Here is a 14,112-nt window from a genome sequence, read left to right on the forward strand (position 1 = left end):
GTAAATTACTCAGGGACATGAGCTTAAGGTAAGTGAGGGTAAGTTTAAGGGAGGTGAGAGAAGCAGGTTTTGTTTTTACAGAGAGTGGTAAGCATGGTGGTGGAGATGGATACAATACCAACATTTAAGAGGTATCTTAACAGATACACGAATAGGCAGGGAAGAGAGGGATATGGACCAAGTAGAGGCAAAAAGGTTTTTAGTTCAGAAAAGTATCGTGTGTTGGGCCGAAGGTTCTATTCCTGTGCTGTACTGTAAGAACAACATTGCACCTGCAAAATGGCTTGTTCAACTGCACAAGTCACTCATTGCTGCAATGAAGTTCCAGCCTCAGGTACTCTGCACCCAAGAGTTGTTCCTCCGAGTTTCAGTATAACCCAAAACTACTCAGGATTAGAAAACCTGGTTAATACAATAAAAATATTAAAAGGAGGAAGAATAATTACATATTCAAGAAAAAAAAGTTTGTTCAGAATTCAAGTTAATACTACAGTTATCTTTGAAACCAAAATCTTGCCTCTGCTTAGCTGCTGCTTCTTCTCTCTGCCTTTTATCCTCCTCCTCCTGTTTCTTCCTTTCCTCCTCTTCTAGTTTCTTCTTTTCTTCCTCTTCCTTCTTCCTTTGTTCTTCCTCTGCTTTTAACTTCTCCTCTTCCTTTTTCTTTCGTTTCTCATCCTCCTTTTTGCGCTTTTCATCCTCTTGCCTCTTCTTTTTCTCCTCGGCTGCTTTTATGGTTTCCCTTCTGCTACTGGCTTTAAGTTCATCCCGCCCTTTCTCCCTACTAGAGACGAGCCTTCTGTCAGTAGATTCTTTGTCTTTAATGCCTCTGGTCTCATTGCTGAAAACTGTGGCATCTTTTTCTTCCATGCTCACAGACTTCTTGTGCTCTCCCGATGGCCTGATGTCAAAAACAAAGAAAATATGAAATAAGGAATAAAAACAGAAGATATTGCATAAACTCAGCCCTCCGGTAATATCTGTGACAAGAGAAAAAGTAAATATAAATCTGGCCAAAGGGCAGAAATGAGAATTGTTTTTTAAGTATGTGCAAGCCAAGGATTAAAGGGTGGTGGGTGGTGAAAGGTGTCTGCTGTGATATAAAAACAAAGTGCTGGACAAACTCAGCAAGTTTCCAAGCATCTGTTGAGAGAGAAACAAAGTTAACATTTCAAGTCCAATAACACTTCTTTAACTTCTTGAAGGTAGGAGAGATTAAATGTCAAAAAGATGATCACAGTAAAATGAGTAGCAATAGGACAGGATAAAGAAACCAACATGGGTCTGGAAGAGTCAGAAACATTACCAGCACCCCTTTGGGGGCATAAAATGGGAGTGGTGATCATGATCTGAAAACTACTCAATTAAATTGAGTCCAAGTTATTAAGTACTTAATCAAAAGAGGTATTGTTCCTCAAGGTTCACTGGAAAGGCAAAGGATGTCAGCACAAAAAACAAACGGCAGGCATGCCTGCTAAAGTGTTCAGCTAAGCAATCACCCAATCTGCATTTGTTCTTTTCAAATTGGAGTACTGTGATCTGCAAATATAGTTCATCAATTTGAAAAATGCACAAACATATCTGTTTCAGCTTGAAGGAGTGGAACAAAAAAGTGAACTTAGTATATTTCTGATGGTGTCCTTCCTGGTAACCTCAGATTTGGAGGAGTGAAGCAGGGGACCTACAGACTACCACCAATACTGATAAAGTGTACTGTGGGAAAAGATCTGCCATCCTGCCTACCCATCGTAGGCCCACACAGAACATAGGAAAGCAAACTTGGCCAAACTATACCAGAAACATCCAGAATGCCACAGCAGGAACCAAATAGGCTGACAAGTGAAACCAGTCAGCACTTGCAGACAAGGGAATACACTTCCCAAAACCCACTAACAATACCAGATCAGTACAGCAGTCCCGAAGCCCCGAGGGCAGCCTCATAACACAGTAATACCAAAGCCACACAAAGGACAGGTCAGACAGAGAGGTACCAAAGGACCCTGCTCCCAGGACAGGAACAATGGAAGCACCTTACTGTTTCAAAAGAGACTTCTTCACCTACCTGCACAGAAATTTTAAAAGTCTCCTGAGCCATGAAAAGCTCATTGAAACTGTCAGGATGTTACATTGCATCAGCAATCAGGACATTCTTCCGATAACTGATTTTTAATTATCATCATTGTAACTGGATTACTTAATTTCCAACTACATTGTATCTTTCCCCATTTTAATTAACCTCATTGTCCAAGATTGCTATAAAACCTGGCTTCATCCTCAGCTTGGGGAAAGAGTACCCTTGATCTACCTGTACAGGCTGTCAGTTCGACGTCAGCCTAGTCAACTTCTCTTCCAGGGATATCACTTGTAATAAACAGCTTGTCAATTTCACCCGATCTGGTTTGTGTAGTCTCTGCATGGTTGAGCTAATTTCTCCGACATGCACCATGCCAGCACAGGCAAGTGTGTTCTGTGCATACGCAACCTCACCATGTATGCACAGCAATGGCCAACACCAAAACAGATCCACAAATTTGCCAGCCTTCCAGGATCAATTTGCGCACATGCACCTTGGTACCTGCATGGTCACAATGTCACTGAGTCTGCAAGAAACACAGGCATCATCACATGCTCGCACCCATGTGATTGCACACCAATTTTATGATGCACTAAGACATCATTGCATATGTGTAGATCCCCAAATATTCCAAATGCAAAAATAAAACTTGGCAAATTTCTCTGAATTGGTTAACTGTCATATTTTCAAATCAACTGGTCAATAATGTAAAGTATACCCTCAAAGTAACTCAGACATGTGAGAAATATATAAACCTTGTTCCATGTATAAGGACAAATAAAGTGCCTAAAAAGCTGAGACAGCATGCAATACTCCGTTCAACATCCAATCCAACATGTGCAGCAAAACAAAAACAAAAGGCTGTAAATTTAGGCTGGTTGAGAGATATGAGCCTTCTCAAGAATAAGAAGATTATGTAACTCATTTCCAACTTCCTAACTTCCTCAAAACTAGGCCTAATCCACTGGAGTGCAGGTTAAGTAAATTGCCCATAGTGATCAGGGATGTATAGGCTCGGTGCATTAGTCAGAGGAAACGTAGAGTAATAAGGTAGGGGAATGGGTCTGGGTGGGATACTCTTCAAAGGGTCGGTATGGACTTGTTAGGCCAAATACTGTAGGAACTCTATAATTCTATGATAATCCTTGTGCTGTTGATAGTCTTTCATATAAATTTATCAAGTTTTCAAGTATGAGATTGTTTAATATACCTCAATTTTGAAGAATCTTTGCACTTAATATATTGAAACCACATTTTGTTTAAAATCATTTTTAAAAAACAGGATGCAGCATTTTATATATTGACAATTCGAAAGATGCTAGCGTGTGTTTGCAGAAGCTAAGGGGAATGTCAACTGACTTTCAAATTCTTCTATAGGGATGTCCCCTGCAAACAAACAAACAAACACACACACACACACACACACACACACAAAAAAGTCAACCACGCAAATGCTGCTCTTCTCTAATGTCTGATGTGCACAAGTTCATCAACGTATATAATCTCTAAACTGAGCTATTAATATGGAGTAAGATTATATTTATATAGAATTTATGATTAGAAAAAACAAAATACAGCAGACACTGCAAACACAAAATTAAAGCAAAGATGCTGAAAATACTCCAGTTCGGCAACATTTGTTGGCAGAGAAACACAGTTTAACATTTTAAATCAATTACTTTTCATCACGTCTCTTCACAAGACATCAAATGTGTTCAGGGATATTGCAGGTTTCAGACCAACTAAAAATGAGTATCACTCACAGTAAATGTTACAGAATTATCACCACAGTTAAACTGGACAGGCTATTTGGCCAATCAACAGCATCTTAAGAGTGCAATGGACCTGCTTGGTTCAGGAGTGGTATTAAAGCAGCTGTAATTTTCCATTTGAACATGCACCACCTTGGAGTTGGTGTGATCCTAAAAAGGACTAACACTAATTAAAAGTAATTGAACTGCAAATGCAGAAATCCAATGATGCTTACAATTCAGGGACCATTATTTGAAAACTTGTGGGCTATAGAAGCAACATCATGATCAGCAAAAAAGGAATTAAAGTTCTCAAGCTTCAAGATGTTGCCAGGGCTAAATCACTGCAGCTAGCAAAGAGTGGATACGCTGCAGTTGTTTTCCTTTGATCAGGGAAGGCTGAGACGACACTTAATTGCGATGTACAAGGACGTGAGGGCCCTGGATGAGACAGTCCCATTTTCTTTAGCAATGGGTCAGTACCGAGTGGGGAATGGGCAAGATTTGCAGTAATTGGTCGAAACATTAAACAGGACCTGAGCTAAACACATCGCCTGAATTCATTTAAAAATGCCTGCATATGCCCCTTAAATCACAATCTCCAGTGATAAGTGCTGAAAAACATGATGGGACTGGATGGTTCATGTTTCAGCCAGTCCAGAAACAATGAGCTGAGTGGCCTCCTTCCGTGTTGTGATTTTTTTTCCCACTTTTTCTAAATACCCCAAATGTGAGATAGGGAGAAATATGCAGGAATGTGGGAGTTCATAATGGAGGAGCAGTATGAAACTGTACCTTAGCAGAGCCAGCAGAAACACAATGGATCAAATGGCTGAAATTATACTGTGCCAAATCTATGACTCTATTATATATGAACAAAACTAAATTATACAAACTAAACATCAAAATGACTTATTACCTGAAATTAAGATATCCCACTAACTTCAAAACAAATATTGAAAATGGATTCAACTGTAGTTTCTCATCAAATTCAATAAATAAAGCAAAACAGACTTGGGCAGAGATTTGGAAAACAAAGCAGGTTGATTTCTGGGAGGTTTATAAATTTTCAGCTCATTCTTCTGTGACAATTCCAACTTTCTCATTTACATTATTAGCCCAGTTTTGCTCGAGATCTGCTCCCACTTTCTCCAACCTAAGTGATGATACTGCTAGTAATTGTTTTAGTCAAGATTATACTGTATACAGTGTGCTGTTAATATAAAGGATTGTTTTGTGAGACCTTACTCAGTTTTCTGATGGAACGTATCTCCCAAGGAAGCTAAAAGAAATTCTGGAGGAAATGATTCAATTGCAAGCAGCAAACACAAACAGGGCCCAATTGTTCCCAGTGGAGGGCTATTTTTCATCCAATATCAAAATTGCAATGAGCTAGACTCCAGAAAGCATCTACAGAAACAGTCGAGATGCAGGATGAATAATTAACTTTCGATTTATGAACTACTGTATACCATCTATAAAGGTGTATTGCAACATCTCATATGGCTTCTTGACCAGTGCCATACATATAATCAGGCAAATTCAGAGCAGAAGCCAGCCATTTAACTCTTCAAGCCTGCTTGCCATTCAAGATCATCATTGATCCATGTATTCCATATTCCCATTTGATCCCTTTGTTCGACAAGAATCTATCTTCCCCTTAAACCTATTCAATAACTCTGCCTCCATTGGCTTTTGACTCACAAAATTCCAAAGCCAATCAACCCTGAGAGAGAGAATATTAATTCTAAAAAGGGTCTAAAAGCCGCTAAGCTGTCTGCCATTTTTGGGATCATCTACAAGAGTAATCATGTGGCTCAGTGGTTAGCACTGCTGCCTCACAGTGCCAGGGACCCAGGTTCAATTCCTGCCTCAGGTGACTGTCTGTGTGGAGCTTGCATATTTTCCCCATGTCTGTGTGGGTTTCCTCCGGGTGTTCCAGTTTCCTCCCACAGTCCAAAACGTCTAGGGCAGGTGAATTGGCCATGCTAAATTGCCCCTAGTGTGAGATGCATTAGTCAGGGGTAAATGTAGGGGAATGGGTCTGGGTGGGTTGCTCTTCGGAGGGTCGGTGTGGACTTGTTGGGCTGAAGGGCCTGTTTCCACACTGTAAGGAATCTAATCTAATCATTTCTACGTCCGCCTTTTCAAACTATTCAGGATCTTATACACATCAAGCAAATCACTGAGCATTCTTCTAAACTCTAGTGAAAACAAGCCCAGCATGTTTAATCTTAACTCCTAAGAAATCTCACTCATTTCAGATACTAATCCATTCTTAAAAAAGGAGATGAAAACCGCGCACAATATTCAAAATATCGTCTCACCAGCACCATGTTTAACCAAGCTAAAAATCACACAACATCAGATTATTGTCCAACAGGTTTATTTGGAAGCACTAGCTTTTGGAACGTTGCTCCTTCATCAGGTGGTTGTAGAATATAAGATCGTAAGACACAGAAGTTATAACAAACGATTAGAGTGTGATTCAACTGAAATTATATATTGAAAAATATAATATTGCCGTTTTAGATCTCAATTTAAAATATTCCCTCTCAGGGTTGATTGACTTTGGAATTTTCTGACTCAAAAACCAATGGAGGCAGAGTTATTGAATAGGTTTAAGGGGAAGATAGATTCTTGTAGAACAAAGGGATCAAATGGGAATATGTAACACACAGATCAATGATAATCTTGAATGGCGATATTATATTTTTCAATATATAATTTCAGTTGCATCACACTGTAAACTTTTGCTATAATTCTGGGTCTTACTATCGTATACTCCACAACCACCTGATGAAGGAGCAGGGTTCTAAAAGCTAGTGCTTCCAAATAAACCTGTTGGACTATAACCTGATGTTGTGTGATTTTTAACTTTGTACACCCCAGTCCAACACCGGCACCTCCAAATCCTGTTTATCAAAGCATAAAAAGGATAATATGTTCAATTCCTCCCATAATAAAGCACAGCATTTCTTTCCCTTTTACTTGCTGAACCTGCATATTCATTGTTCGTGCATTAGAACATATAAACACCTTTGCACCTGAAAGAGTGCAGTCATTGTCCATTTAAGTAAAAACCTGCCAAAGTAAACCACTTTTCCAATAAGATACTTGAAATTGACGGGAACAGAAGATTGGGAAAATTAGAAAATAAAAGGCAAAAGCCATTCCTTTTGCAGGTTAGATAGCAAAGTATTTTTATCACAGAGAATCTGAAAGGGTTAAAGCAATGTTCCGACCTTCAAAGGGGTTCAGTGCAAGCTCGAGAGTAGAGAACATCTTCAATTGTATTAGATGTAGAATAGCTAAAAATCAGCTTGGGTTGCTACAGACTCCCGAAGTTTTTTCATTGGTTGGCATCTTCTCTGAACACCAAAAGGCAGATTCCACCCACCCCTCCAAAATCAGCCATCTCATTTTATCTTTTGCAAAGACAGCAAAAGTGGGGGAGGTAGTGTGAGCACAGTAGAAAACTAATGCCTATAGAGGTTCCATCTGTGCGAGTGGGCTTGATCAACCGAATGTCTTTTGTTTTGGTAAAGGCAAGATGAGATTATGAATGAAGCAGAAGTAGAAATTCCCTTCATTTCTTCCACTTCCCAAAATAAAACATTTTATTTGCTTCAGTTTTTCTTAATTTTTCACAAAAAGTAGAAAATTCACACCTACAAATTCCCTGTAGTCTTGCATGTCATGTGTGAATGCCAATTCATTACAATTGAGGGATCATAGCAAAGAATGCTAATTTAAAGAGTGTGTAATTTAGATAAAGGTTTTAACATATGCTATCTCAAATTACCTAATCACAGAGCCATCATACTATCTGTACATTAGCCTTTGTTCTTCCTATCATTTTCTACCACTTGCTTACCTTTTGCCTTTTTTCTCCCTTTCATTCATCCTGTTTTCTCACGTTTTCATTGAATCATTTTTAATGAGGCCTCACTAAGCTGTCATATTCCATCTGCATATCACTGTTTCTGCAATAGCATTGAATAACAAGTGCATTAAACAGCAATTAGGACAAACATTATGGTGTAGAAAAATCAAGTTAGATGTTCTAAACTGTTTGGCAATTTCTTCTAACTTTGGGGTCAGCATTAGATGCAAACAAGAATGTTTTCTTTTGGGTGCAGCAGCTGCGATCTCTCACTGCCAGTTGCAATAGTGTTAGTTCATTAGTCATACTGAACCAGACAGTTCCTAATAGTGGAATGCAGGACACAATTCAATTATAGAAGTTACTGGCCTAAGCATATTGTCTTCAGTTTATCCCTGAAAAACACATAATTGAAACATCAGAGAAGGAAAAAAAGACTGACTTTCATTACTACACAACTTCACATCACCTGACTCTATGTTCCAGATGCCAGTGCTTTCAAAGGACATACATTCTGGCGTGATATAGTCCTACATTTTAGCAATTTATTTCTGAAACAAGTTGCACTTCCACCTAAATGTAAAGGAAGCAGATGTGAAGTAGATGCCATGAAAATCATCTTTAATTGTGCTAGATACATGGGGAACATTGCTGTGACCACTAACTTTTCAAACTTAACTGCGAGGTCAATGTATGGATTGAATCTGATCTGGAAGATAACTCACCAGGAGAAGGTAGAAAGCTTCAAATGTTCAATTCCACATTCCAGTAAACTAGATACACTTCATTAGGTAACGATGCCTGCTGCCAAATCCAAGGGAGTCCAATGCGCTCTAAAACTATAAAATACAGTTTAATTTCAATGTATAGTCACATCATTGGTACCATATATGGAAACAGGCAAAATCACAGTGATGCACATTATGAAATCACAAAAATGTTTTTGAGCACAAACTTTGACAAAACAAATTTCTAGGTATATTAAAAATTAGCATCAGAACAAACCAAACGCAGAAAGGGCTGTTGATTCTGGTTGTTATAACTTAGTAGAATTGCTTTAATGTGGTGATGATGCAAAGAACTCAATTTTGAGACCATTCCAGTTGTTGGATAATTTTATGTTATAAAAGCAACGCCTGGTAATTAAAGAAAAATCTCTCAGAAATCAAGGATACCTATAACCAGAGAATATTAGCCCAGAAGAATTTTAAAATGCATAAAATTCAAAAAGGTCTTACTTGGACGACTGGGAACAATTTCCATTGGTTGGTGAGTTTATCATCCCCCATCCGCATCCATCTATTGCCTCTCCCAGCCCCAGCCCCTATTTAACTCTCATCCCCTTCCGCATTCCTGATGAAGAGCTTATGGACGAAATGTCGACTCTACTGCTTCTCAGATGCTGCCTGACCCGCTCTGCTTTTCCAGAGCCATCCTTTTCGACTGGTGAGTTTAACATAAAGGCCTCAAATTCAAAATCATCACAAATAAAACAGAGGAGGTCAGGAGTAAAATTTTAGGTAGAGGATTGTAAGGAAATACAATGCCTGACCAGAAACAATGTGGAACCCAAATCCATACTGGCATTTGAAAGAGATGAGGAAAAACATTTGATGTATGCAGAAATGGAACCAGTTGGCAAGTTCCTACTGTCAGCACACCAGGCTGAACAGCCTCCCAGGCTTAGTAAAATTCTGTAATTCTAAAAACAAATGGGATACTTCACATTTTTTAACCAACCACCAGGTAAGTGATGTTTTCCAAGTATAATAGAAATCATAGAATCCCCACAGTGTGGAAACAGGCCAACAGGCCCAACAATTCCACACTGACCCCCCCCCCCCCCACCCCGGCCAAAAGCATCCCACCCCACCCATCCCCCTACCTAACCCTGCATTTCCTGTGGCCAGTGTACCTAACCTACATATCACTGGACACTATGGGCAATTTAACATGTTCGATCCACCAAACGTGCACATCTTTGGACTGCGGGAGGAAACCGGAGCACCCAACAGAAATCCACACAGACATGGGCAGAACATATAAACTCCACACAGACAGTCACCCAAGGTTGGAATCGAACTGGGTCCCTGGCATTGTAAGGCAGCTATACTAACCGCAGATACGAGGTCAGAAATACAACAGAGTCAATTCCAATTGATCCCAACTTTTGTTTTCTCATCAACTATTGTGGTATCAAATCATACCTTATATAGGCGTATCTACTAAGTCGCAAGATTAGCCTCAGAAGAAACTCAATAGCTCAAATGGCCGTCTCAGCGTAGCTCACTGTAATTCTGCAAGGACAAGAAATTATGTTACTTTTGTTTAATTCAGAATGTTATCCTACTTTAATAGAAAGATTAATGCGTTGTTTCCTCAACACACAAAATAACTATCATTTGAATACAAAATACAACAAATAGATTAAAATAAATAGTAATACAAATTTGCTCACAGAACAATGAATATAGCTGCCCATGTATCTCTATCAACATTACTTTTTCAACAAAATCTCCTGTTTATACTTTAATTTCAAAGTTAAAGCTAGCTCAATTAAACCTTACTTCTACTTTACTGCAAAATCCCAGATCAGTCATAACTACATTAAAACTACAATGAGTAATACTAAGACAAAGAAAACAGAAAGTACTGGAGTAACTGAGCAGGTCTGAAACTGTGGAAAGAGAAATAAGGTTAACTTTTGAGTCCTGTGGCCCTCGAAAAATTAACTGTTTCTTTTCACAGACACTCACAAACCTGATCTTCAGTAGCAGTAGTTCTGTGCTATAATTTAGTGAAAACATTTAACAGTTGGTTTCATTTGACTTTTCTTCATTATATGAGAAACTGGAAACATAGGATGTGTTTATTACCTAAATATTTACTACAAAACACCATAACATAAACAAGTTACACTATATCCAAAAATCAATATCAATGATTTCAGAATGGGGCCAGTTTCTGTTTGGAGACCAAAAGCCCTGGATCAGAATTAGACTATTCGGTCATGGCTGATATAAAACCAAAGGTGGGGGTGGGTAGAGATCATAAACTACGATATTTCCCTGTACATGTTTTTCAAAGTCCATAAACCGCAGCATTTATTAAACAGACATGCTGTCAATCAGCCAAGTGATGGTGGCATTTGCCTGGAAAAATCTAGAATGAAGAGGAAGAAGTCGATATTGAAATATCGAGGAGCTGGGTGTAGGGGTAGGGAAAGCTGATGGGGAGGGACTAGGGGAGCTGGGAGGTAGAGAAAGCTTGGGGAGGTAGGAGAGCTGGAGTAATAGGTTAGAAGGTGCTGGAGGGGCGAGATCCGGAGAAGAGGGAGAGAGAGAAGGGAGAGATGGAGGGGATGAAGGAGAGGGATGTAGGGAGGCATGGGGAGTTGGGAGAGTCGGGGGGATATGGGGAGTTGGGGGAGTCGGGGGGATATGGGGAGTTGGGGGAGTCGGGGGGATATGGGGAGTCGGGGGGAGGGGGGATATGGGGAGTCGGGGGGAGGGGGGATATGGGGAGTCGGGGGGGAGGGGGGATATGGGGAGTCGGGGGGAGGGGGGATATGGGGAGTCGGGGGATATGGGGAGTCGGGGGGATATGGGGAGTCGGGGGGAGGGGGGATATGGGGAGTCGGGGGGGAGGGGGGATATGGGGAGTCGGGGGGGAGGGGGGATATGGGGAGTCGGGGGGAGGGGGGGATATGGGGAGTCGGGGGGAGGGGGGGATATGGGAGTCGGGGGGAGGGGGGATATGGGGAGTCGGGGGGAGGGGGGATATGGGGAGTCGGGGGGGAGGGGGGATATGGGGAGTCGGGGGGAGGGGGGGATATGGGGAGTCGGGGGGAGGGGGGATATGGGGAGTCGGGGGGAGGGGGGATATGGGGAGTCGGGGGGAGGGGGGATATGGGGAGTCGGGGGGAGGGGGGATATGGGGAGTCGGGGGGAGGGGGGATATGGGGAGTCGGGGGGAGGGGGGATATGGGGAGTCGGGATATGGGGAGTCGGGGGGATATGGGGAGTCGGGGGGATATGGGGAGTCGGGGGAGGGGGGATATGGGGAGTCGGGGGGGATATGGGGAGTCGGGGGGGATATGGGGAGTCGGGGGGGGATATGGGGAGTCGGGGGGGGATATGGGGAGTCGGGGGGGGATATGGGGAGTCGGGGGGGGATATGGGGAGTCGGGGGGGGATATGGGGAGTCGGGGGGGGGATATGGGGAGTCGGGGGGGATATGGGAGTCGGGGGGGGATATGGGGAGTCGGGGGGGGGGGATATGGGGAGTCGGGGGGGGGGATATGGGGAGTCGGGGGGGGGATATGGGGAGTCGGGGGGGGGGATATGGGGAGTCGGGGGGGGGATATGGGGAGTCGGGGGGGGGGATATGGGGAGTCGGGGGGGGGGATATGGGGAGTCGGGGGGGGGGATATGGGGAGTCGGGGGGGGGGGATATGGGGAGTCGGGGGGGATATGGGGAGTCGGGGGGGATATGGGGAGTCGGGGGGGATATGGGGAGTCGGGGGGGGGGATATGGGGAGTCGGGGGGGGATATGGGGAGTCGGGGGGGGGGGATATGGGGAGTCGGGGGGGGGGAGGGGGCCGGTGATTTGGTGAGAGCCTGGTCCCCGGCTGATGGATGACACAGGCCCCGGGGCCGGAGGGACAGGGGGAGGGTGATGGACCGAGGGGGAGGTCCCCGCGGCGGAAAGGCGCAGTTACCGGTTCCCGGAGGTTTCCCGGGTGTAATGGAAGAGGCCAGGCCGCGGCTCGGTGAACGCGGAGACGCTGAGGCGGCGGCGGGTCTGAGGCTGACAGCGACCCCCCCCCCTCCCCCAGTGACACTGTCAGGACCCCACCCGCACGGGCTGACCCAACAACCGCCTGATCAGCTCCCGCACACGGTCACAACAAAAACAGGAACCACTCCTGTCACATCTGAGGGCAGTGGGATGTCACAGCCCACTCCCTGCGGCGAGCAGGCTCACGGCCGGTGAACAGCCGCCGCCGTTTACTTTGTAATTTTTCTCCTTTTCCGCCCCCCCACACCGCGATAAACAGGCGCTCGATCGGACTCCCTGCGTCAGAGAGGTCCCCGCACTTCGCCCCACCCCCAATGGACGTCATCAGGGGGAGAGGGAGGGGGAGGGGAGAGGGAGGGGGAGAGGGAGGGGGAGGGGGAGGGGGAGGGGGAGAGGGAGAGGGAGGGGGAGGGGGAGGGGGGAAGGGGAGGGGGAGGGGGAAGGGGAGGGGGAAGGGGAGGGGGAGGGGGAGGGGGAAGGGGAGGGGGAGGGGGAGGGGGAAGGGGAGGGGGAGGGGGAGGGGGAGGGGGAGGGGGAGGGGGGGGGAGGGGGAGGGGGGGGAGGGGGGGGAGGGGGAGGTGGGGGGGGAGGGGGAGGGGGGGGAGGGGGAGGTGGGGGGGAGGGGGAGGGGGGGGAGGGGGAGGTGGGGGGGGAGGGGGGGGGAGGGGGAGGGGGGGGAGAGGGGGGGAGGGGGGGGGAGGGAAGAGGGGGGGAGAGGGGGGGAGGGGGAGGGGGAGGTGAATGGAGGGGGGAGGGGGAGGTGAATGGAGGGGGAGGGAGGGGGAGGTGAAGGGGAGGGGGAGGGGGAGGTGAAGGGAGAGGGAGGGGGAGAGGGAGGGGGAGGTGAAGGGGAGGGGGAGGGGGAAGGGGAGGGGGAGGGGGAGGGGGAAGGGGAGGGGGAGGAGGGAGGGGGGGGAGGGGGAGGAGGGGGGGAGGGGGAGGAGGGAGGGGGGGGGAGGGGGAGGAGGGGGGGAGGGGGAGGGGGAGGGGGGGGAGGGGGAGGGGGGGGGAGGGGGGGGAGGGGGGGGAGGGGGAGGAGGGGGGGGGGGGGAGGGGGAGGGAGGAGGGGGGGGGGGAGGGGGAGGGGGAGGGGGAGGGGGGGGAGGGGGGGGGAGGGGGAGGGGGGGGAGGGGGGGGAGGGGGGGGAGGGGGAGGGGGAGGGGAGGGGGAGGGGGAGGGGGGGGAGGGGGAGGGGGGGAGGGGGAGGTGGGGGGGGGAGGGGGGGGAGGGGGAGGGGGGGGAGAGGGGGGGAGGGGGGGGAGGGAAGAGGGGGGGAGAGGGGGGGAGGGGGAGGGGGAGGTGAATGGAGGGGGAGGGGGAGGTGAATGGAGGGGGAGGGAGGGGGAGGTGAAGGGGAGGGGGGAGGGGGAGGTGAAGGGAGAGGGAGGGGGAGAGGGAGGGGGAGGTGAAGGGGAGGGGGAGGGGGAGGTGAAGGGAGAGGGAGGGGGAGGGGGAGAGGGAGAGGGAGGGGGAGAGGGAGAGGGAGGGGGAGGGGGAGAGGGGAGGGGGTGGGGGAGAGGGAGGGGGAGAGGGAGGGGGAGGGGGAGAGGGAGGGAGGGGGAGGGGGAGGGGGAGAGGGAGGGAGAGGGAGAGGGGGAGGGGG

The 14,112-nt window shown here is 46.5% G+C and overlaps 1 protein-coding gene across 2 annotated transcripts in view; it reads right to left on the reverse strand.

Annotated features, from left to right (window-relative positions):
• Positions 1-12,734, reverse strand: part of upf2 (UPF2 regulator of nonsense mediated mRNA decay) — a 106,435-nt gene extending 93,701 nt beyond the window's left edge. The window contains exons 1-5 of one of the 2 annotated variants that reach the window (XM_072563026.1): positions 12,430-12,734; positions 9,916-10,005; positions 8,434-8,547; positions 7,700-7,808; positions 518-898 (exon numbers count right to left, since the gene is read on the reverse strand). In XM_072563026.1, coding sequence (XP_072419127.1) covers positions 518-898; positions 7,700-7,728 — 410 coding nt within the window. In that variant the 5' untranslated portion in view covers positions 7,729-7,808; positions 8,434-8,547; positions 9,916-10,005; positions 12,430-12,734. The remainder of the gene's footprint in view (positions 1-517; positions 899-7,699; positions 7,809-8,433; positions 8,548-9,915; positions 10,006-12,429) is intronic. The other variant, XM_072563027.1, reaches the window with a different exon arrangement.
• Between the last annotated feature and the right edge of the window lie 1,378 nt (positions 12,735-14,112).

Source organism: Chiloscyllium punctatum, chromosome 44, assembly GCF_047496795.1.
Source record: "Chiloscyllium punctatum isolate Juve2018m chromosome 44, sChiPun1.3, whole genome shotgun sequence".
Classification (NCBI taxonomy): domain Eukaryota; kingdom Metazoa; phylum Chordata; class Chondrichthyes; order Orectolobiformes; family Hemiscylliidae; genus Chiloscyllium; species Chiloscyllium punctatum.